The 22313-nt window shown below is 44.7% G+C and overlaps 1 protein-coding gene across 1 annotated transcript in view; it reads left to right on the top strand.

Annotated features, from left to right (window-relative positions):
- The first annotated feature begins 4592 nt into the window (after positions 1-4592).
- The window catches only part of LOC134342134 (NACHT, LRR and PYD domains-containing protein 3-like), a 46977-nt gene continuing 29256 nt past the window's right edge, over positions 4593-22313 (top strand). Inside the window, exons 1-5 of the mRNA XM_063040092.1 lie at positions 4593-4646; positions 10025-10193; positions 11605-11694; positions 13651-14010; positions 14553-14719. Of these exons, the coding sequence (XP_062896162.1) occupies positions 11685-11694; positions 13651-14010; positions 14553-14719 (537 nt within the window). The 5' untranslated portion in view covers positions 4593-4646; positions 10025-10193; positions 11605-11684. The remainder of the gene's footprint in view (positions 4647-10024; positions 10194-11604; positions 11695-13650; positions 14011-14552; positions 14720-22313) is intronic.

Below are 22313 nucleotides of genomic sequence, written 5' to 3'. Positions count from 1 at the left end.
GGCTGGAATATTCACAAAGAGTGACGGGTTCCCGAGAGCGCTGATGTAGAGAAGGACTAGGAAACGGACGGTCAGAATTCACTGAAGGTTGGGAAGAGCGTTGATATCGGCGACATACAAATGTTCAGTGGTGCACCATACAATGGACATGGTTGAAGTGGGAGTGGAAGCTTTAGCGTAAGTTCGCGTAAGGTGTTGGCGTTCTTTGTTTCATTTTCATGTAAGTATTTGACGCAGAGATTTAGTTGCATATTTCTATTGAATTTTTGAATTTCAGGTTAGTTTGGGTAATAGGTCTGTTTGGAAATAAGCAGTTGTGACGTTTTTTTTTCAACACATTACGATACTCTTTTCTTTGTGCATTTCCCAAGCTTGTAACATTCCGATCATTTTTTTTTTCTTCCCAGATGCCAATTTATTCCAGTTGTGCACAGGGAAATGTCTCTACAGCAATATGTAGAGATTATTATCTCTCCCAGCTTTTCTTTTTCCAGTTAGTGGAAATATACTGTCGAACGTGTTTGGTTTAATTTCAGCAGAATTGCGGCTCCCTGTACCTGAACATGCGAGGGACGTTTGAGCTGCAACTCTACCTACGCCGGACAGTGCTGTTTACACACGGAGCGGAGATCAGACCCTCCCAGAACCCGGGCTGGATCAAATCCGCAGCCTGGGACTGGCTGAGTTAAACAGAGAAACTCCGCCCCACTGGTTGCGATGAAAGAAAAAGGAGAGATCTACACGGAAATCCGGACAGAAAGGTTAACGCAGCCCGTTTGTTTTCCTCTTTAGGGTTGCTACATTGATCCCACTCCCGCCTCCTCCCGCTGTCAGACCCGTCCTGAGCCGGTGAGAGTCAGTGTGACCCGGACTGCGGCAGTCCCGCTCTACCCCGGCTCACCCGGCCCTGTCCATCTGTAATGAGCGACGGACACATCACACCGAGTGGCCTCGGGAGCAGCAGATCAGACTCAACTCTCCGTACAGGGTGAGAACACCGGTGCAGGAACGTTGTCGGTCACCCGGTAGTCAGACTGTGATTTCCCGGGACCACACTGAACGCCGTCCGGTTACAACATCAGAGGTAAGTGTTGACTCTGATTTTATGAAATTATTCAGTGTTTGCAGCGAGGCTCGGCTTTGGTCGGGATCGGGAGTGAATTTATTGGGAGAAGGGAGTCCTGACATGTTCATGTTAACGAGTCAATTACTGTCCAAATGGATTAAGAGAAACAACATCGTTGCCTTCAACCAGAAATACTCTCCAGGGTGGTTTCTACTGAGTGCGAGCAGAGGCATCTTTCACCCCGGTAGTGACATATGAAACATCCCACGGGACAGTGACCCGTCACTGATCTCTCTCAAACAAGAGAAAATCAGCGAATGCTGGAAATCCGAGCAACGCACAAACTGCTACACGGCTGCGCCCTGCTCTGAGGAATGCGCACGGACAGGCAGCTGCTTACACACAGACCCTGAGCACCGAGTCTCACACAACAACAAGCCGCACCTTCCAATTAGGTCAGTCAGTCTGCCCCTTTCCCCTTTCCAGTGCACTGCCGATGAAGCGACTCGGTCCGTAACGTTGACTGTTTACACCCATCCATAGAGCTGCCTGACCTGCTGCGTTCCTCCAATGTTGTGTGTGTTGTCATGGTTACGAGAGATCCGTGTGGGGCAGTGGACGGGGTTATTTGTAAGAAAAGACCCACAGCATCAACACTGTCAGAATATTCTGGGGAATTATGGTGAGAATAATTCAGCTTCTGATATTTATTTCGGAACTTTATTTCCAAACAAACAGTTGTCTCTGCGTTGGATCAGCGGTCATGGAGATATTTGTTTTTAAGCTACTTCTGGCTGTGGTGCCTTTTGTGTTCCAACTGTTGGCTGGTTGCAGGATTTACATTTTCCCCAGGTTAGGTAAAGATTAAGATCAGCTCCAGAACAATGGCCTCCTGTTTCAAAGCAACGGTGCGGGAGCTGTACAGCAAACAACTGTTCCGTTTTCACAGTTTCTTATTTCAGACGCATACATTTATTGTTCCTGTGTCGATTGTGAGCAATTTGAACTAAACCTCTCAATGGTCAGTGGAATTAAAGACTGTTTAAGGCCGAGATTCTTGATAAACAGTGGGTCTGAAGTATTACAGGGATGGACATGAGGGAATACGTAATGAAATTTTACATCTGATCAGCCATGATTTCATGATCTGCTGCAGTAATTACGAGGGGCCCGTGTGGTCCAGTTGCTATGTTGACTGGAAGAGCTCTGACAATTTATTTAGCGTAAATTGGTATAATGACTGCATGCTAAGGGGGCATGATTTTATTTTGTATTTGAACTGAAATCAGACGTTAATTATTTATGTCAAGCATTGCGCGTTATTTATGTGCCTCAGCTGCATTCGGGGGTCGAACTTTTGACTAACTCGGAGTGCTGAACAACACGGTATCGGACCGAGAGACACGCTCCCCGTTCCCTGTTAAACCCGGCGCAGACACCCTGGGGATCTCGTGCTCCAGGTCACCGCCCCGCCCCGCCCACTGCCCGACACGCGCGCTCTCGCGGAGCTCGTTAGCCTCGCGCTCCCGGGCTCACACTGAGACCATTTAAGGAAACTTACTTTTTATTTTTAAAAATATTTTATTTGGGAAATCAGCCGGACAACTGTCGTCAGGTGACGTGTAAATTATTTAGCTCCATTTGTCTCGGAAAATGTCAATTTATGCCTCATCCGTGCAGGTTGAACACACTGATCCAGGTCCATTGTCGCACATCCGGGAGGTCAGACTGTGGTTACCCGGCACCGCACTGAACGCTGCTTGGTTACAGCATCAGATGTAAATGGTGTCTTCTATAGCAGGGTATAGGTTTTATCGGTTTCCCTGCAGGAGAAGGAGTTAAAGCGACTTTGTTCAGTCCCTAATGAGAGTGAATTGTGGGATAAATTGGAATAAATTTCAGCAGAAAGGCCGCACCCTGTGTGAAGAATGAGCGTGGAAAGGCAGCTGCTAAGACACTGACCGAGTCTCACAGCGCCACAATCCGCACGTCCCGAATCAATCAATCAATCTCCTGGCCCTTCCTGCTTCCTTTCCAGTCCTGGTGAAGTGTTTCGGCCCGACATGTCAACTGTTTATTTCCCTCTACGGGTGCTGCCAGGACTGCTGAGTTCTTCCCGCAATTTATGCATTGCCCTGGCTACGAAAGATCAGCGAGAGCTCGCGTATGGGGAAGTGGGCGGGGTTAGTTGAAAGGAACAATTTGCTGGATATTGATACATCCATGGATATTGAAATCATATCCACACTGTCAGAATATTCCTGGGGAATTAAGAAGGGATCCCCGCAGAGCCCCCCGTGGCCGCAGGTCCCCACATCGCCGCCACTGGTCGGAAGCTGGAAGGACAACGGAGAGGGCTCGGCTGTCCGGCCTGTTCTCTGTGACACTCCCGACCTCCACATCAATTCCGTTCATCCGACTCTGGGAAAATTTTAACAATCAACAGCATAATTCCTCTCAGCGATCAGCTGTCTGAATGATCCCCTGGCTTTTAGAGAAAGGGGTCCCTATGGTACACATTGTCAGAGCAGTCAGTTTACAAGGATTTAAAGACTGCAGGAATGAGAGGTCTTCTGTTGTCAAATACACTGTGTGTAGACCCCGCAGGCAATTCTGGTTTACATTAGTAAATCAGATGTTTTCCAAAATACTGAACAACGAGACGCTGCACCGATTAAAGCTATAGGAAACAGGATCAACTTAGAAAGTCCTCCCCCAAAAAATTGAGATTTTGTGACACAACTGGAAACAAACAGCCCGCTACCCATTCCACCAGTAACACGGCGCAGCCGGGCGAATCGCATGATTGATTTTGTTTTCCTTCGGAAATCAAATCAAATGTCCATTCAGTTATTTTAAAACGCAAGTGCCCCCCTCACCGGGATCTGACGTCATCTTGCTGTCGACTTTGACTGGTTGTTATCTCTGGGTGGGGGGGGGGCGTTATCTCGGTACAGTTTCTCCTCAATCGGCCCATTACTGGAATGATCTAACTGCCAACATCTGTTAAAAATTGCTCTTTACAAATGGACTGACCTCCAAGTCAGTTCCTGATGCCAGGGGCACAGTTAAATCTGGAGAAAGAGAATATTCAGTGCTCAAAAGAAAAAAAAATACACCAAATGCATAATATTTCATCAGACTTCACGGCTCCTTTCCTTCTGCTATCTCTGTGCTATAAGCTCACAGAGATCTTTGCCCTGAGCTGTCGCTGGAGTTTATAATCTGACAATAAATTTGTCCCGAGGTGAACAATAAATCAAAGCGACAGCACCAACCGAACGGAACCGGGATGCGGGCTGTGATTCCTCTCTGGAGGTGGTAAAATTTTGCACACGGTAGTATTAATTCTGTTTCGGACCACAAGTTAGAAAGACTTACTCAAGCAAGGTGAGTGTTTGTGTGGATTAACTCAAGCGTTGTGGAACAGGATGTGGTGTTTCATGCTGAATAGGCTGAAGTTCAGGTTTATGAGCGTGTTATCAACTGAACATTGCGCAGGGTGTGTTCATTTACTGGTAGGGACATAAAATTCAGATACTCGGTTTTCCAGAAACCAGACCCTGCAGTTCTGCATCAGGTAGGAAGATGGACTGTATTCGGCAGTGTTATGGTGTTTTAGTAAGCACACTTGTAAAGGCAGTATTACTAATATTTCTATCATATCAATATTATCATTGAACCTGCACGTCTTTACGGATCTGTGTGCTTTACTATTCTGTATGCGTATTTTTTTTTTAGCGAAGACGAGGTAGACCTGGCAGTGATATTTATAATAACAAATATTGTGGTAATTCTCAATGACCGTAGATAAAAATACGAAATTCTACCCTCGTTGGGCACTTTCCTATGTACCTCCTGTACCTAATAATGTGGCCACTGAGAGCATGTCCGGGGGCTTCAGGTGCTGTTGCCCGTCCGCTTTAATGCTGACCACTACGCTACCGTCCGCTTCAACACTGACCACTGCGCTACCGTCCGCTTCAATACTGACCACTGCGCTGTATTCGCTGGTATTCGATGAAGACGGGGAGTTGATTGAATTCGCTGTTATTTAGGAGGTGAGGTTTTAACCGCTGGTGGTTAGATCCTTTGAATTGAGCCCTTGCTGGGGACACCGAACATCACGCGGAGTCCAGACAGGAATGTGGAGAATATGTTTGGTTCTGTAGGAGGAGCTGAAACAGGTGAAGAGAGATGAGGTTATTTTACTGAGTTGGAACCAGTGTGTCTTTGGAATTCTCTTCCGCAAAGGGAAAGAGAAGCAGAGCTTTCTTTCAATGTAACAACAGGAATTCTGCAGATGCTGGAAATTCAAGCAACACACATCAAAGTTGCTGGTGAACGCAGCAGGCCAGGCAGCATCTCTAGAAAGAGGACTTCCTTCAGTTAGTCCCGACGAAGGGTCTCGGCCTAAAACGTCGACCGTACCTCTTCCTATAGATGCTGCCTGGCCTGCTGCGTTCACCAGCAACTTTGATGTGTGTTGCTTTCTTTCAATGTGTTTAATTCCACTGAACACAGATTCTCTACAGGCAAGGGAGTGAATTGTTGCAGGCGGTCGCAGAGATGTGTCACTGAGATCACAGTCCTGTTTGATCATAGAGAATGACGGAACAGGAATGAGGGGACAAATGTCCTGTTACTATTTCAACATGCCAGTAGCGCACTCTGAGAGATCAGAGACCAAATTAATTTAATGTTTGCTGTTTCTCCATCGATCTGAGACGAGGAACGGTTGAAGTATTTGTAAAGTAAGTGCGATTCCAGGCAAATTGGCCAGCGGGAAATCATCATAATTTCATATGATTCTGCTGAGACATGGTAACTTGTTTCCAGTAAGTGGGTAATGAACTGAAGGAGAAGGGCGTTCTTATGTCGCTGTTGAATTTCACCGGTTGTTATCTCTGGGAGCTAGTTATCTCGGCACAGTTGCTCCCCAATCGGCCCATTACTGCAATGGTACAACTGTGGAATTCTGTTAAAAATGTGTCTTTCTAAACAAGCTGACATTGAAGTGCCTCCTTCAGGCAGCTGAGGCACACTTACAGAATGCCCAGTGTTTAAAAAAAACAAAAAAACTCCAAATGCATAATATTTTACAAGAGTTGACAGAGCATTTCCTTCTCTCTGTGCAATAAACCCACAGCGATCTTTGCCCTGAGCAGTCGCTGAGGTTTATAATCTGACAATAAACTGGTCCCAAGGTGAACAACAACTCAAAGCGACAGCACCAACAGAACCGAACCAGGATGTGGGTTGTGATTCCTGTCTGGAGCGGATCAAATTTTCGAGACAAAGGTAATCATTGCATGGCGCACTGAAGTCGTACTTTTGGCTCGAACCACATGTTGGACAGGCTCATTCAAGCAAAATGAGTCTTTGCGTTTTTCACTGCAAGGGTTGAGGAACAAGGTGTGGCGTTACGTGCTGAGTAGACTGAAGCTCAGGTTTATGAGCGAGTTATCAACTGAACATTGCTCAGGGTGTGATCACTTACTGTTAGGGACATAAAATTCAGATGCTCGGATTCACTGAAAACAGACTCGGGAGCCCAACACCAGGTAAAAACGGGGACTGTACTGGGCTATGTTATGGTGTTTTAATAAGCCCACTCGTCACGGCAAATATTTCTAGTGTTTCTGCCATATCAATACTATCAGTTGCTGTTCCGGGGCAACCTGAAATAGATGGAGATAGGTGAGGTTATTTTTATGAGGTGGAACTGTTTTCAAAGGAAATGAGAAGCAGAGTTTTTTCTCCAATGTGTTTAATTCCGCGGGGCGCAGAATTTGGACGGACAAGGGAGTGATTTGTTGCAGACGGTCGCAGGGATGCGAACTGACATCACAGTCCAGCTGTGACCATAGAGAATGGCGGAACAGGAGTGAAGGGGCGAATGTCTTGTTACTAATTCAACATACCAGCAACGCACTCTAACAAATAAGACACGCAGTGAATTTAATGTTCTTTTTCCCATCGTTCTCTGATGAGGAATGGTACAAGTATTTGTAAAATAACTGCGATGCCGGTTGATGTATGTGTGAACTAAATGGGATGCCAGGCAAATTCACCAGCGGGAAATTACCATAATTTCATCTGATTGCTGCTGTGACATGGTGACCTGTTTCCAGTCAGTGAGCAACAAACTGAAGGGGAAGGGCGTCCTTATCTTGCCGTCGACTTTGACCATTTGTTATCTCTGGGAGAAGCTTATCTCGGCATAGTTGCTCTCCAGTCGGCCCATTACTGCAAATGTCCAACTGCGGAGAACTGATAAAAATGGCTCTTTATAAACAGGGTGACCGTGAAGTCAGCTCCAGGCAGAGGGGGCACAGTAAAATCCGGAGAAAGGGAATGCTTCCTGTTCAAAAGAGAACATTATTGAGTATATCATATTCCATCAGAGTTGAGAGCGCCCTTCCTTCTGCTGTCTCTGTGCAATAAACCCACAGCGATCTTTGCCCTGAGCTGTCGCTGGGGTTTATAATCTGACAATAAACTGGTCCCAAGGTGAACAATAAATTAAAGCGACGACACCAATGGAACCGAACCAGAATGCGGGTTGTGATTCTTTTCTAGAGCAGGTCAACTATTCTAGAGAGAGGAAATTACTGCACCGCTTGCACTGTAGTATTACTTCTGGTTCAGACCCCCTTTAAGAGTTTCTCTGTCATGGAAATTAAGCTTTTATGTGGTTTAACACAAGTGTCGGGGAACAAGGTGTGGCGTTACATGCTGAATAGACTGAATTTCAGGTTTATGAGCGGGTTCTCAACTGAACATTGCTCAGGGTGTGTTTACTTACCGTTAGGGCCAATAAAATGCAGAAGCTCGGATTTGCTGGAAACTGACTCAGAAGTCCAGCATCAGGCAAGGACAGGGCCATAGAGGAAATGTTTTATTACGCCCACTGGTCACGCTGGTATTGCTAATGTTTCTATCAATTCAATATTGTCCTTCGGATTGCGTGGAATAACAAATATGGGTGTTTTATTCTGTTTGAGTATTTCTTTCAGCAAAGACATTGTATATCTGGCAGTGATATTTAGCTAAATATTCTTGTAATAAATCTCACTGGCAGTTGATAAAAGTATGGAAGGCTACACTCAGTGGGCACGTTTTTATATACCCCTGCACCTAACGATATGGGACTGAATGTATGTTCGGGATTTACTGCGGCTCTACCCCGTCCAAATCCAAGGTCATGCGTTCAGTGAAGCTCTCTTGCACGCCGCTGTAGAAGCGCATGGTTATTTGAGTTTTTGCCTCCTTCCTATCGGTTTGAATCAGTCTGGCCAATCTCACTGACCTCTCTCATTAACGAAGCTTTTAGAACTGCCGCTCACCGGATTTTCCTTTGGTTTGTTTCCGAACCATTCTCTGTAAACCGGGAGGTTTATACGTGAAAATCCAAGTAATAGATCATTTTCCGTAACACTCATACCACCCGGTCTGGTACCAGCGATAATTCCACGGTCAACGTCACTTACATCACATTTATTTCCTGTTCCGATGTTTGGCCTAAATCACATCTGAACCCGTTGAACATATCTGCATGTGCTTCCGCTTTGAGTTGCTGCCACATGATTAACAGATTGGCATAAACGAGCTGGTATACAGTTGTACCTAACAAAGAGGCCATTTAGTGCATTTCCCATTTAGACAAATCCTCACCCATCTCGAAAGAGATGAGATCTGGGCCTGATGATTGACGATTTACATGTTTGCAACAACAGATTGTCGCTGGCAAGGCAGTGTTATGAGGTGGGGGTAACCTGGAGAGAGAGGCCCGTCACTGTTCCCTCTAAACTGCACGTCTGCAATTGGAGCGAACGGAGCCTTTGTTGCAGCCTGATAAACGTTTACGGAACCTGAATTTTTTCTTTGTTGTACTGCATTTTTATCACATCCTTTAATTAATAATTAAAATCAAAAGAATATTTTTTTCTTATCAGTCTTCATTCTAAATATTCATAGATGCACATTATAAGGAAGGATATATCTACGATGTTGCGCTTTTTTCAGTCCGTGTGAAACTTTCGGGCTCAGAGCAATGGTTGACCCAGGCAGCTGTAAAAATAGTAATTAGTGGGAACATTGGAGACCGAACCAGGTTAGATTCTATGCATAGTAATCATGATTGAATAGGGTACATTATCGTGCTTCCAGTTACAGACGAGATGTTTAATGTCAATAGAGTGGACAAAACTGTTTCACCGGGAGCCTCTCTGGTATTCAGGAAATAGTAGTGAATAACGCAAGAGAAATGAATAATAATTTCGCCCTGTTCGAGGGAGCGGACTGTGAGGAAATGAGGCTCAAGTGCTTAACAATACAGAACTAATGTTGAGCAGTGAATAACTAGGTCAATTTACTATAAATTCAAGAGCTTTTCGTTTTCATTTCTCGAAAGATCACTATTAATGCCCCGATAATCACTTTTACTACCTTTTCAGAACAGTGGATGTAGTACCTCCCCCATTTTAGGTATGAGCAAGGATGAGATCTGGGCCAAATTGCGCAATTAAGCGTTCAGCAGATCGGGCAGCATCTTGGACAATCCCAGATCTGTTACTGGGTCTTCCACAGCTTCTCTTTACACATATCCAATCTGATGTACCGAGTTTCCAGCACTTTATGTGAGGAAGGCAGGAATATGGCATTGGGGCGAAAAAAATAAAATCAGACATGATTGAATGATGGAGCAGACTCGATGGATCGAATCACTTCGTTCTGCTCAGTTATCTTATGTCTTACCATGACTGAATGATGAGTCCTTCGTATCCCGTATCAGGATTTGTGACGTGTGAGGGACTATTACAGACTTGTTCACTGAGATCATTTTATTTGTCTTCAGCGTTTAAATTTCAGTAAGATTTGCTTTTTAAACATTGAGCAGAAATATTTAATTCCCCTTTGCATTGTTAATGTGCTTCATTATCTTTCATGTTAAAGTTAGACCTGCGGTGAGAGATTTATTGGAAGAAAAGCCCACAACTGGAAGCAAACTACCACTGAAAACGAGGGAACAGCAACAAGTGAACCAGCCCGAGAACTGAGAGTATCAACTGGAGAGAACCCTTCTGAATCAGAGTTTCCATTGATTCAGTCAGGAGAAAGTTTGGTGAGTCTCATTTACCCGAACACTGGTCCTTTAGTTTAGACATCACATATCTGTACAAAGGAAGGTACGAAATAGGTGGAAGGAACTGAATGTGTCCAGGTCTGGTAATGTGCTTTCAGAAGCCCATCTCTTTAAAGTCACTCACATTCTCTCAGTCTTCGCTCATTTGAAGGTCTTGCATCATCTGAAGTATCTTTTGGTCTGTTCTGATGTTTCCTTTCCTTGTTACATTATAATCATCTCAAAATGCGTTGACAGTTCCCTCCCTTTATAAGAAGCCCCAATTGCGTCGTGCTGTAGTGATTGTAGAAATGTGGAATTACCATGAACGGCAGCAACATGCCATTGATTCCTCTGACTATTGCAATCTGCAATGATATACTTGCCCTCAAATATATCGTCGTTTAGGCCTCTGCTGAGAACAGACCTGTTTTAAAGCAAAATGTCCCAACACTGCATTTTATTCAGTCCTCTCTACCAAATGGCAACCAATAATTTACATTTACATACCTTGGCCTCATCAAGTACTTTTCTACTAATTACATTGTCAGGACCTGTGAACGTGACATTAAGCAGAGGTGGAAATTCAAAGTAATTTTCTCATGGATATTGTACGTTGGACTTCAGCAAAGCCTTTGACAAGGTGTCACATGGCAGCTTGGTCTTGATGATTAGGTCCCATGCAGTCCGGAGGGAGCAAGTTGAATGTATTCAAAATTAGCTTCAAGGGAGCAAGCAAAGAGTGGCAGTTGAAAGTTTCTACTTGCAATGGAGGTGAATAATTAGTGGTGTGCCGCGAGGCTACGAGTTGGGACCTTTAATATTCGTTATTTTATAGCAATGATTTGGATGCGATTGCACAAGGCTTACTTGACTGTTAAGTTGGCAGAATGCACAACATTAGTAGTTGCTGTTCACAGAGGTTATCGCCTAGCATATAAGGGATCTAAATGGACACGGGGTGGTAAAGAGATTGCAAAACCAACCAGAGCAGCAACGGATTCATGCAGATGTTGGGGATTACGTGGAGGTAACAGCCAGGGAGAGGTGGATGAGGCAGGCACAGTCGCATAATTCAAAAAGCAGTTGGGATGTGTAGTTGGAGTGAAAAGGGCAGAAGGGAAATGGGCCCATCACAGGAAACCGTGACCATCTCGGTGGGCACTGTGGTTGGCATTGTCTCATTGGTCTGAACGGTCTGTATTTGTGCTCTATTGTTCTGTGACTCTTGTCAGTAGATGCGCCTGGTATCACTGGACAGACATACAGTCATGATGTGGAAGTTGTCGTTAACGGGAAATGTTTAGTCCCCAAGCCAACTGCTGCTCTGATACAGGGGATGGAAATACTGTCATGTTTGGAAAGTAATCCTACTCTCTCTGACTCACTGTCTGTTTGTTGTGTAATTCAGGGCATCACCAGCAGGTGGAGCTTTCCGGCTCCAGACGACGACAAGACGACGACAACCAACAATCGTCAGGCACAATCAGAATGGCCAAAGGTATGATCACAGGGATCTTTAAACTTCTGTTGCGTTTGCACACCGTAGTGCAGATGAAGAAACTTACACAGAAGTTAACAGGGCATAGAAAAGTTTCATCAAGCAGTGTCATTTATCCCACTGGTAAAGCGGCCTTGAGTAATTGATCAACCTAACAGTTCCAGCGTAGGGGCCTGACAACAGTAATGGTCGAATCACTCCACTCACCATGCAAAGCTTCACCTGAGTGAAAGGAACAGGGACTCCTGAATCAGGTTGTTGTGAGTGAAACACAGACAGGAATGCGACAGCGGTCTTGTGGTTATGTAAATGTTCAGGGTCAGGGTCCGTTTCACCTCCAGACAAGCACTGATGTGTAAGACATCTCGAACTTCCATTTATAAAATTCAGAACCAGGTAATAGAAGCATTTCCGGGATTTCAGAGATTCCGTGATAACACAGCATTTCAGGTTTTGGGAGGAAAGCTATCAACTCCCCACTGGCTTTCCTTGGCCGCTGCGCAAAGGAGATGAGGGGTGTTTCCGAAATCTGCTTTCTGTGGCAGAGAGGAGAACATTGCTAGTGTTGGGAATGGCTGAGGATCAGGAGGCAGCTTATTCAAGATACAATTGTGGTCTGCTTCGGAGTTTTAATACCTCAGTGAATGTCCGGGCTGTGGAGAAATGGTGAGCGTGAGTTTCTAAGCATTTCCCTCCTGAGATGATCTTCTACCTGAATTTAAATTCCCAGGATCTCTACTGGGAAACCCAGTATAAACAATGACCAAATGTCTCTATCACCTGTAGGCATTGTCATTGTGCTTAAATTTATGATTGCAGGTGGAATAAAACAGAGATTACAGCCGCGACACAGGCCGTTCAGCCCATCTAATTCATGCTGATCTAAATGTCTGAGCTTGCCCCGTTTTCCTGCAGTTTTTTAAACCAAATTTCCCTTCTAAACTTCTTCTATCCCTTTTCCTGCCCACCTGCTCTCAACTTTGTAATTTTATTTGTGTTTGCAGTCTTCTCTGGGTGCACGTAATTTATACCCATCACCCACCACGCGCCAAAATGCCACTTTGGTCACTTTTAAATGTCTGCGCTGAAGTCTTAGACTCCCCTACCCTGGGAAAAGACTGTGACCATCTACCCTATCTACACCTCTGATTAGTTTATGTTCATATCCGTGTGTAAGGTCACCCTTCAAGATCTGTGGCAAACTGTCCCAGCCGAACCATATAACACCAAAAACAACACCCTCGCCCAGTACCGTAGTGGTCATTCTCCACTACACACTTTCCAGCTTAATCACCTCCATCCTTTAGATTAGCAACTGCAACTACACGCAAAGCTCTCCAAGCCAGACTTTGATAATGACCTGCATAGCTTTTACATGACGATCATCAGACGGGAGATAAGAAGGGAACCGGGGAGCAATCAGCATAGATTCTAAGGTAATGGTCAGTCTGTAACCCAGGGTACTGGACAATGTGCGTATCAGGGGAATGGTCAGTCTGTGACCAAGGGGACTGGACATCGTGTGACAAAGCGATTGGAGAATGTGTGATCCAGCAGACTGGACCATGAGTAATCCCGTTGCTGGTCTGTGTGTGAGACTGACTACTGGACAGGAAGTGACCCTGGGAGATTTTAGCTTCTGGAAGATAATCGCAGTGATATTTCCCAGTATCACCGGACACCACTGCATTAAGATCCCGTGGTCATCCGTGTGTCCAACTGCTGTGAATTCAGTGATCAGTATTACTGTGTCTCTCCTGTTATTTAACTGGGAGTGAATGTGTCCAGTCACCGGCTTATTGGGATGGTCACCTGGCAGGATGTATGGTTCACATTCACCAGCACAGTTCCACTCCATTTCTGGTCAGCCAGAGTCTCGGCTCCATTGCAGTCTGAATCAGTTCTGCTCAGATCTAAATCATACTCGTATAACCTCTGATTCATCACTTATTTCAGGTAGGAAATCGAAACAAGTAGCGAAAAGACTGAAGAGGTTTTTAACAGGCGGATCATCGAGGGAAGATGATCGGGACACGGGAAACAAGGTACCAAAGCAGGGTCAGATTGAGAGCGATGTCCCAATGGAATGCGGTCCGGCCGCAGCGGAAGTGGAGCAAATTCAGCCCAGAGACAGTGACGTCAGAGACACTGAGCAGGACCCTGGAACCGGTACAAGTGAGGTGACTGTCTGTCAGCCCAGAGACAGTGACGTCAGAGACACTGATCAGGACCCTGGAACTGGTACAAGTGAGGCGACTGTCTGTCAGCTCGGAAGTTCATTGAACATGGAATTGTCAAGTCACCAACAAGGAGCTGGTGAGTGAAATACGAGGGTGATGCGTTCGCAGAATTTGGCAGGGAGGAGGGTGAATATGAGGCCTTGCTGGAGGGTTGGTCAGAGGAGAGGAGGAATGTGTGGGTGTGATAGATGTGGTGTAGTGGGCAGCCGTTACCCCACTACAGGAAATGCACTACCTGCTCTGAGGATTTCTAGGATGTGTATTGGAGGAATTGCAGCTGTCTAGATTTCCGGGATGTGAAACAAGGGAAATATATTGCCAGGATAGAGAGAGCACCTCTGGGAAGCGAGTATTACCGACAGTCCCAACATTTATTGCCTACCCAGAATTGAAATAGGTGAGTGGGTGGGATGGGGGATGGACTGGTTTGCATTAAATGTGGTCCTCCTATTAACGTAATGCCCAGAACATTGTTAGTTCAGTTTTTAAGGCCAGTGTTGGTGATGGGGAATTAATCCATTTTTCTGTCTGTAGGCAGGTACGAGACACATTGAGTGAGAATGGCGGAGACGAGGGATATCTGAGTTCAAGTCTACATTTTCCTTTTTATATTCGCAGAGCCAGAGTTTACAATCTCTGACCTCCTGGCAAAGGGGGAGGAATATCGACTGTACCAACTGACGAAGTTCTACAGGGACAGACTCAAACAAGCGATTGAAGAAAAGGTTGAGAGACTCGGTTTGTGGTTGACAGAGGAGGGACATTTCAGTAGAGAAGAAAATGAGGTGGGTGTAGTTTGTGTATTGTCGCAGAACTGCTGGTATATTGACCAAAATTAATCTCCTTCACGTTCTAGGAGTTCTACATGGGAATGGAGACTTTGATCTCTGATTGTCTCCAGCAGATCTGGTCTCAGCTGTTAAGGTGGGGAGCATTGAGAACTACAGGTTCAGCGTCACATTTTCCTCTCCCACCTGCTGTATTTATCAGTGTGAAATAAGAGCAGTGGCTGCATATCTGGACTTTGAACAGGCATTCAGTCTGAAGCTAATTTCAAATCTTGTCTGAACCGTCGGGCAGATTCACCTCAGCTCATTAATCCAGGATGAATATTAAACTGTCAGACTGTAAATTGGGCCAACCGTCTTCACTGCGGTACTTAGGGAGGGAAAGCTACTAACCACAGCTGGTCTTGGCTTCGTGAGTTCCCAATGTGTGGCTGATTTGACAGAGTCTTAGATAAGTACAGCACAGAAACAGGCTTTTTGGCCCATCTATTCCATGCCGGACTACTTAATCTGCTTATTCCCATTGACCTTCACAGGCCATGCTGCTCTATCCCTCATTACTCATGCGTCTATGCAGACTTCTCTTAACCGTTTGTACTGCTTGCGCTGCTAGCTAGTTTGACACTCTTAGCACCCTCTGAGTCAACAAGTTTCACCTTCGTACCCCTTGAACTTTTCACCTTTCACCCTTTACTGATAACTTCTTGTTGTAGTACCTCTTTACCTCAGTACAAAATGCCTGCTTGCATTTATCCTATCTATACCCCATGTAATTTTGTACACTTTTATCAAATCTCCCCTCAGTCTCCCACGTTCCAATGAATAAAGTCCTAACCCGTTCACTCTTTTCTTATAACTTAGGTCTTCCAGTCCCAGCAACATCCTTGTCAAGTCAAGTCAAGTCAAATTTATTTATAAAGCACATTTAAAAACAAACCATGTTGACCAAAGTGCTGTACAAACCATAACATGTAGCTAAAATCACTAATACAAGAAACACAGATATAAACAAAAATGCACACAGCCTATAGGCACAAAATAAACAGCACATGAGCCTAAGCTCGAGCCAAGAATCAGCCACATCAGGAAGATCCAAACGCTAGTGAATAAAGGTAAGTTTTGAGCCTGGACTTAAAAGAGTCAATGGAGGAGGAAGATCTGATAGGGAGGGGAATGCTGTTCCACAGTCTAGGGGCTACAACAGCAAAGGCACGGTCACCCCTGAGCTTAAATTTAGATCGTGGGACAGCCGGGAGCCCCAAGTCAGCCGACCCGAGGGACCTGGAAGTCGAATACAGGGTTAGGAGGTCTACGTAATTTTTTGTGTACTCCTTCAAGCTTACTTCCATCTGTCCTGTAGGTAGGTGAGCAGAACTGCACCTAATATCCAAATTAGGCCTCACCAACGTCTTATACAACATCATATCCCATCTACTGTACATGATATTTTTATTTATGAAGGTTAATACGCTAAGAAAATTTCTTTCAGATCCGCAATTTGTGCACATTTGCCGTCACTTTCAATGACCTATTAGATTAGATTATGAAGACACACAGTCCTCTTTTATTGTCATTTAGTAATGCATGTATTAAGAAATGATACAATATTTCCTCTGGTGTGATATCACAAAACATAGGGCAGACCAAGACTGAAAAAAAAACCTAACAAAACCACTTAATTATAACATATAGTTACAACAGTGCAACAATACCATAACTTGATGAAGAAGTCCATGAGCAGAGTAAAAGTTCAAATTCTCTCAAATGTTCCACATCTCACGCAGACGGGAGAAGGAAGAAAAACTCTCCCTGCCATGCCCGACCACGGTCCGACTCTGAGTCACCCGAAAACTTCGAGATCTGATCAGCTGTCGACACCGAGTACTGAGCACCATCTCTATCCGAAGGATTCGACCTCCAACTCGGTCGCCAACAGCAGGCAAAGCCGGGGATTTTGAGGCCTTCCCTCCGAAAGACTCCCGACCGCGCAGTAACGACAGCAGCGAACGAGCGTTTCTGAAAATTTTCCAGATGTTCTTCTGTGCTTTCACGTCCGTCTCTATCGAATCAGAATTGTTCATGGCCCCTATTTAACGGATACGATATCATTTTTCACCGAAGGTCTGCCCTGCTCTCTCTCCTCCCGCCAACTATGGACCTGTATTCCCAGATCACTTTGTTCTACCACACTTTTCAGTGCCCTACCGGTCATTGTGTGAGATCAACCCTGCTTGGTCCTTCCAAAATGCACTTGTCTGCATTAAATTGCATCGGCCCCTTTTAAGCCCATTCTCCAGTTGGTGCAGATCTCACTGCAAGCTCTCGAAGTCTTCCTCTTTGTTCAGCGCACCTTCCCAATGTTTGTGTCATCCGCAAATTTGCTGACCCAGTTAACCATAAATTCATTCAGATCATTGTTATAAATGACAAACAACAACAGACACAGCACCAGTCCCTGTGACACTACACGAGTTACAGGCGCCAATCAGAAATGCAACAGTCTATAGTGGCACTCCGGATTCTTCCAAACAGCTCGTGTCTAATCCAGTTTACTACCTTATCTTGAATGCTGAGCAACTGAATCTTCTTGAACGACCTCCTATGCGGGACCTTGTCAAATACCGTGCTGAAGTTCATGTAGACAATATCCACAACCTTGCCTTCATCAACTTTCCTGGTAACTTCATCGAAAATCTCTAAGATTGGTTGGACGTGAAAGATCGCGCTCAAAGCTGATATCTCATGACCACAAAAATCAATAGTTTGACCTAAAAGGGAAGAAGAAAGCACAGAACATAAAACAAATCTGCTGACCAGCTGATATCTCATGATCCCAAAAATCAACAGGTTGTCCTAAAAAGGGAGAAGGTCAACAGGTTATCCTGAAAGGGAAGGGTCAAAGCGAAAAATGAAATCTGCTAACTTGCTGAATATCTAACTAATGAGAGACAGGGACACAGTATTTCATGTCGCTCTCATTGTAGCTCACAAACAGTGGTTGTCTTGTCCTAGATCTGACCTATTCAGCCATGAGCTGTATTAGAAAATCAAGTGTGTTACACCCGTGAGTGGCTCTGTTCTAGTTGGGATTCATTGGCGCTAAATGTAATTAATCAAACAAGCATTATCCAAAGGCAAGAAGAGTAATCTGTAAATATGTATGCTCATCTATAAATTCATCATCTGAAGATGTATGCTTTACTGGTAAACCTTTAAATCCCTTTCACAACTGCAGCTCCTCAGACCTGGTAGCAGTGAAACTGAGGATTTATTTTACAGTGCAGTGGACCATTAGGAAATTATGCCAATTTATTCCATAATTATTGTCCATTATTGGTGTTATGGAAAACCTTTCCAATTCCCTACTGGTAACTGTTCTAGGAGAGCAATCATTCTAACCCAGGACATCATTGCTCTTGTTTCTCAGAGTGATGTCCTAAACACATCCATCTTCAGTTGCATCCTCGATTACCTTAATTCTATCATAGGTGTATGTTGCCTGAAGACAATTCAATGTTTGATTTATAATTACTCACTTAATCAGGGAGCCTAAGCCTGCATTCAGGAAGTGATTACCATTTTACAGCATGAGTGCCAGGCAGTAACCATCTCCATCATGAGACAGTTGCACTGACATTCCTTAATGTTACGTAGAAATACAGAAACATATAAAACCTACAGCACAATACAGGCCCTTCGGCCCACAAAGTTGTGCCGAGAATGTCCCTACCTTAGAAATTACTAGGTTTACCTATAGCCCTCTATTTCATTAAGCTCCATGTACCTATCTAAAAGTCTCTTGAAAGACCCTATTGTATCCACCTCCACCACTGTTGTCGGCACTCACCACTCTCTGAGTAAAAAACTTACCCCTGACATCTCCTCTGTACCTATTCCCCGGCACCTTAAACCTGTGTTCTCTTGTGGCAACCATTTCAGCCCTGGTAAAAAGCCTCTGACTATCCACAAGATCAATGCCTCTCATCATCTTATACACCTCTGTCAGGTCACCTCTCATCCTCCGTCGCTCCGAGGAGAAAAGGCCGAGTTCACCCAACCTATTCTCATAATACATGCTCCCCAAGCCAGGCAACATCCTTGTAAATCTCCTCTGCACCCTTTCTATGACTTTCACATTCTTCCTGTAGTGAGGCGACCAGAAATGAGCACAGTACTCCAACTGGGGTCTGACCAGGGTCCTATATAACTGTAAGATTACCTCTCGGCTCCTAAATTCAAAGTCACAATTGAAGAAGGCCGATACACCGTACGCCTTCTTGACCACAGAGTCAACCTGAGCAACTGCTTTGTGTGTCCTGTGGACTCGGACCCCAAGATCCCTCTGATCCTTCACATTGCCAAGAGTCTTACCATTAATACTATATTCTGCCATCATATTTGACCTACCAAAATGAACCACTTCACACTTATCTGGGTTGAACTCCATCTGCCACTTCTCAGACCAGTTTTGCATCCTATCAATGTCCCGCTGTAATTTCTGACAGCCCTCCACACTATCCACAACACCTCCAACCTTTGTGTCATCAGCAAACTTACTAATCCATCCCTCCACTTCCTCATCCAGGTCATTTATAAACATCACGAAGAGTAAGGGTCCCAGAACAGATCCCTGAGGCACTCCACAGGTGACCGACGTCCATACAGAATATGACCCGTCTACAACCACTCTTTGCCTTCTGTGGGCATGCCAGTTCTGGATCTACAAAGCAATGTCCCCTTGGATCCCATGCCTCCTTACTTTCTCAATAAACCTTGCACGGGGTACCTTATCAAATGCCTTGCTGAAATCCATATACACTATATCTACTACTCTTTCTTCATCAATGTGTTTAGTCACATCCTCAAAAAATTCAATCAGGCTCGTAAGGCATGACCTGCCCTTGACAAACCCATGCTGACTACTCCTAATCATATTATACCTCTCCAAATGTTCATACATCCTGCCTCTCAGGATCTTATCCAACAACTTACCAACCACCATAATTTCCTGGGCTATCTCTACTCCCCTTCTTGAATTAAAGGAACAATATCCACAACCCTCCAATCCTCCGGAACCTCTCCTGTCCCCACTGATGATTCAAAGATCATCGCCAGCGGCTCAGCAATCTCCTCCCTCACCTCCCACAGTAGCCTAGGGTACATCTCATCCAGTCCCGGTGACTTATACAACTTGATGCTTTCCAAAGCTCCAGCACTTCCCCTTTCTTAATATCTACATGCTCAAGCTTTTCAGTCCGCTGGAAGTCATCATGACAATCACCAAGATCCTTTTCCATAGTAAATACTGAAGTGTTCATTAAGTACTTCTGCTATTTCCTCCGGTTCCATACATACTTTCCCACTGTCACAATTGATAGGTCCTGTTCTTTCACGTCTTATCCTCTTGCTCTTCACATACTTGTACAATGCCTTGGTGTTTTCCTTAATCCTGCCCACCAAGACCTTCTCATGGCCCCTTCTGGCTCTCCTAATTTCTTTCTTAAGCTCCTATTAGCCTTATAATCTTCTAGATCTCTGTACCGTCCCTTAACTTCCCTGTCTCATTGGAACGTACCTATGCAGAACTCCACACAAATATCCCCTGAATATTTGCCACATTTCTTCTGTATATTTCCCTGCGAACATCTGTTTCCAATTTAAACCTCCAATTTCCTGCTTATAGCTTTATAATTCTCCTTACTCCAATTAAACACTTTTCTAACGTGTCCTCTCTGTCTCCAATGCTATTGTAAAAGAGATAGAATTATGATCACTATCTCCAAAATGCTCTCCCACTGAGAGATCTGACACCTGACCAGGTTCATTTCTCAATACTAAATCAAGAACTGTCTCTCCTCTTCTTGGGTTATCTACATATTGTGTCAAGAAACCTTCTTGAACACACCTAACAAACTCCACCCCATCTAAACCCCTTGCTCTAGGCAGATGCCAATCGATACTTGGGAAATTAAAATCTCCTATCACGGCAACTCTATTATTGTTACACCTTTTCAGGATCTGTTTCCCTATCTGCTCCTCGATATCCTATTGGGCGACCTATAAAAAACACCCAGTGCAGTCATTGACCCCTTCCTGTTCCTAACCTCCACCTACAGAGACTCAGTAGACAATCCCTCCATGGCGTCCACCTTTTCTGCAGCCGTGACACTATCTCTGATCAACAGTGCCACACCCCCACCTCTTTTGCCTCCCTCCCTGTCCTTTCTGAAACGTCTAAAACCCGGCACTTGAAGTAGCCATTCCTGTCCCTGAGCCATCCAAGTCTCTGTAATGGCCACCACATCATATCTCCAGGTACTGACCCATGCTCTAAGCGCATCCGATTTGTTCACAACACTCCTTGAGTTAAAATGTTCTGTTGCCTTTACACATCATAAGACCATAAGACATTGGAACACAAATAAGCCATTAGGCCCATCGATTCTGCGTCGCCATTACATCATAGGTGATTTACTATCCCTCTCAACCCCATTCTGATGCCTTCCCCCGGTGACCTGACTAATCAAGAAGGTACCAACGTTTGTTTTAAATATACCCAGTGACGTGGTCTCCGCAGCTGTCACTTCCAATGAATTCTACAGATTCACTACTCTTCGGCTAAAGAATCTCCTCATCTCTGTTCCAGATGGACGTCCCTCTATTCTGAGGCTGTTCCATCTGTTTCTAGACTCATCCGCTTTGAAACATCATCTCCACATCCTCTCAATGCCTTTCGATATTCCACAGGTTCCAGTTAGATTCCCGCTCATCCTTCCACACTCCAGCCAGTACAGGCGCATCCAGGAATCATCTCATCAAAATCAGGTTTAATATCACTGGTTCTGTTAGTTTTGATTCCTCTCTGGACTTTACACAATGCCATCTCATATTTTCTGTGGTCAGGGGACTAAAACCATTCACAATATGCAAGTGCGGTCCAGCCAGTGCTTGTTTTTATGTTCCAACCCTCTCGAAATGAATGCTAACATTGTTTTTGCCTTTCCTAACACCGATTCAACCTGCAAGGAATCCTGCACTAGGTCTCCTGAGACTCTTTACAACTCTGATTTCTAAATTTTCTCCTCGATTCAGAAATAGTCTACCTCTTCATTATTTCTGCCAAAGTTTATGGCCATGTAGCTCCCTACACTACATTCCAATTGCCACTGATCGGTCCATTTTTTCATCTGTCTATGTCCTCCCATGAAATCCCTGCTTCCTCAAAGCTTCCTGTCCTTCCCCATATCTTCATAATGCGTGCAATTTTGGCTATAAAACCTTCAAATCATTAACATAACGGACAAAGAAACTGTCCCAAAACCAACGACTGCAGAACACCACTGGTCGCCAACATCCGATAAGAAAAATCCTCTATCCATGTCAGTGTCTCTCTTGTCCTACTGTCGGCCCTTGTCCTGTTAAACGGTGTCATGTGGGGCATCAAGTCAAAGGTCCTCTTGAAGTCTAAGTAAACAACTTGCACTGACTCTCCGTTGTCGACCCAGCAAGCTATTTTCTCAAAATATCCCAACAGATCTGTCAGGCAAGATTCCCTTCCATGGATTTTGGCCTTTTTTATCATGTGCCTCCA

The sequence above is a fragment of the Mobula hypostoma genome, unplaced genomic scaffold (genome assembly GCF_963921235.1).
Source record: "Mobula hypostoma unplaced genomic scaffold, sMobHyp1.1 scaffold_64, whole genome shotgun sequence".
NCBI lineage: Eukaryota > Metazoa > Chordata > Chondrichthyes > Myliobatiformes > Myliobatidae > Mobula > Mobula hypostoma.
Note: the sequence above shows the minus strand (reverse complement) of the source record. Positions and strands in the feature narration are given on the sequence as shown.